At 58.1% G+C, this 2,946-nt stretch overlaps 1 protein-coding gene across 1 annotated transcript in view; it reads left to right on the top strand.

Moving 5' to 3' along the window:
* The window catches only part of LOC105538589 (chromosome unknown open reading frame, human C16orf96), a 53,441-nt gene that overhangs the window by 20,908 nt on the left and 29,587 nt on the right, over positions 1 to 2,946 (top strand). Inside the window, 4 exon segments of the mRNA XM_011978470.1 lie at positions 487 to 567; positions 713 to 799; positions 911 to 1,727; positions 1,758 to 2,444. Of these exon segments, the coding sequence (XP_011833860.1) occupies positions 487 to 567; positions 713 to 799; positions 911 to 1,727; positions 1,758 to 2,444 (1,672 nt within the window).

Below are 2,946 nucleotides of genomic sequence, written 5' to 3'. Positions count from 1 at the left end.
AGTACAGTGGCGTGACCTCGGCTCACTGCAAGCTTCGCCTCCTGGGTTCACGCCATTCTCCTGCCTCAGCCTCCTGAGTAGCTGGGACTACAGGCGCCCAGTACCGCGCCCGGCTAATTTTTTGTATTTTTAGTAGAGATGGGGTTTCACTGTGGTCTCTATCTCCTGACCTTGTGATCCGCCCGCCTCGGCCTCCCAAAGTACTGGGATTACAGGCGTGAACCACCGCGCCCGGCCAATCCACCCACCTTGACCTCTCAAAGTGCTGGGATTACAGACATGAGACATTGTGCCTGGCCTGACATGCTTTTAAGCCCAGCATTTCCCAAACTTGTTTGCCCATGGAGCCCTTTCCCACTCCCTGGGAAGCACTGGGTTTGGAACCTGTTCTTCCTTCTCAAGCTCTTAGTCACCTAGAGCTGCGGGAAAAGGCAGGGGTGGGACAGAACCTGGACCCCCAGTCCATAGACTCAGTTCCTTTGACAGGTACACCCAGAAAGAATGGATATCTTCGCTGAAGACTTCAAAATACAGAACCGGAAGATGATCGCACTGCAGCGGGAAGTGGTGAGGCCCACTCCTCCCGTGTCCTGGGTGCTGAGGGTAGGGAGGGTCAAGAAGGAGAACGCAGCCTGGAAAGGTTTCTTTGCAGGTGTGGGGGGCACTGCCCCCTCCAGGCTCACACCCTTCATTTTCTACCCCTACCCTGCAGGCTTCTCTCCAGAATAAGTTTCAAACCATCCCCAAAACCGAGGACATGGTGCTCTGGAGTGGCCTCCATGAGGCCATGTTCGCTTCGGTGAGTGAGGAAGGAAGGGGAGGTTAGCAGGAAGCTGAGGAGCGGGCGGGCGGCTGAGAGTGGGAGGTGGGGATGGAAGCCAGCCGAGCCCCTCGGCCCCCTCTTCTGCAGGAAATTGGTTCATCACAGCTGGACCTGTGGCAGTCCATGGATCAGCTCCCAGAGGCTGCCCTGGCCCAGACCACCGAGTACCTTGAAGCTACTCGTGCCATCCAGGTCTCCGAGCCTGTCCAAAACCCCCAGCTGCTGCAGACTGTCTGGCATTACGAGGTCCCAGAGCTCCTCCCGGAGGACTCATCATCTGCCCAAGCATTTTCTCTCAGCAGTGCCCAGGAGCCAGCGCAGCCTCCGGCCCTCACACCTGAGTCCGCACCTGGGCGCACAACTGCATTTGCACCTGGGCCTGCACCTGGGACTGAACCTGTGCCAGGGCCAGAGCTGGGGCTGGAGCTGGAGCCTGTGCCTGCCCTGGGGCCCGTCCCAGGGCCCACTGTGACACCTGGGTCCTTGCCAGCACCTTGGCCTATGCTTGGACCTGCGCCTGCCCCAGGTGCCCAGCCTCCACCACCAGGAGGCTGGCCTGCATTCCCAAGACGCTGGCCTCTTCCCCAAGGCTGGCCCAGGATGGGCTCTTGGCCTTTGTGGGACTTAGGTGTCCTGCGGCCAACTCAGCCTCAACCCTCCAGGGCCCCACCACCAGCCACCGAGTTTGCCTCAGCGTGGCCTCAACCACTCCAGCCATATCAGTCTCGCCAGGGAGAAGACCTCCAACTCACAGCTATTCAAGAAAAGGGGGAGGAAAATGATGTCCCCAGCCTGAGGGGCCTCCAGGAGAGGGCCCGCAAGGATGGGGCCCCCAAGGATAGAACTCGCAAGGATGGGGTTCCCAAAGATAGAGGCGGCAAGGATGTGGACCCCAAGGATAGAGGTGGCAAGGATGGAGCCCCCAAGGATAGAGGTGGCAAGGATGGGGCCCCCAAGGATAGAGGTGGCAAGGATGGGGCCCCCAAGGATAGAGCTCACAAGGATGAGGTACCCAAAGATAGAAGTGGCAAGGACGGGGCCCCCAAGGATAGAGTTGGCAAGGAGGGGGACCCCAAGGAAGCACAGCTTAAGGCTCCCCGGTCTGCCTTTCACCGGCTGAAAACCACTGCTGCCATTGCCGCTGCCGCTGCCGCAGCCTATGCAGCCGCCGCATCCTCCGCTGCGCAGACAGCCAAGGTTGCTGCCAAGTTGGTCAAGGACTCCCCAGCCACCAAAATGGCCACCATTGCAACAGACACGGCTGCAGCTGGGCCCCTAGGGGTCTTTGCAGATGTCCTGGGTGCAGGGCCTTCCCGGGGAGCCACAGAATCCCAGGCCTTGGGCGATGATTCCGAAATCTACTACGAAATCCTCTCTCCCTCCTACTCTGCTGCCAGCATCAGTCCCGATACAGCCCTGTCCCAGGCCATGGTGGCTGCCAAGCAGGCCACAAGCCCTGAAGACAAGAAGAGGGCTGTCAGGTATTCCATGAGCCACATGGCCCAGATACCTGTCAAACACGACTCCCTGAAAGAAGAGTTTGCCCAGCTGTCCTTCAACCTGAACCAGCGCTTGAGTTATCTAGGTAGGCCTGGTCTGGCCCTGGGAAGGGCACAAGGGAGTGGGGCTCTCCCTGCAGCCTTTGAGAAGTACCTCCTGTCCTTCATCGGACTCCACCAACAAAATCTACATTCCACCATTAGCCATTCATTCCTTTGCCTTAAGCATTTGGCTCTTATGAGTCTATTCTTTTCTCTTGAATGTACAGTGAGGTCTTATCGTAGGGCAAGGAGGCTGTTAGGGTCTAAAGTTGGCAGTTGAGGAAAATGGCATGCCAAAATTAGTCTCCAAAACTCTTGTGGCCAGGCGTGGTGGCTCATGCCTGTAATCCCAGCACTTTGGGAGGCTGAGGTGGGCGGATCACAAAGTCAGGAGTTCAAGATGAGCCTGACCAACATGGAGAAACCCCGTCTCTACTAAAAATACAAAATTTCCCGGGCATGGTGGCACATGCCTTTAACCCCAGCTACTCGGGAGGCTGAGGCAGGAGAATCACTTGAACCTGGGAGGCAGAGGTTGCAGTGAGCCAAGATCGTGCCACTGCACTCCAGCCTGGGTGACAG

The sequence above is a fragment of the Mandrillus leucophaeus genome, unplaced genomic scaffold, assembly GCF_000951045.1.
Source record: "Mandrillus leucophaeus isolate KB7577 unplaced genomic scaffold, Mleu.le_1.0 Scaffold195, whole genome shotgun sequence".
NCBI classification, from domain to species: domain Eukaryota; kingdom Metazoa; phylum Chordata; class Mammalia; order Primates; family Cercopithecidae; genus Mandrillus; species Mandrillus leucophaeus.
This window is presented reverse-complemented; position numbering and strand designations above follow the sequence as displayed.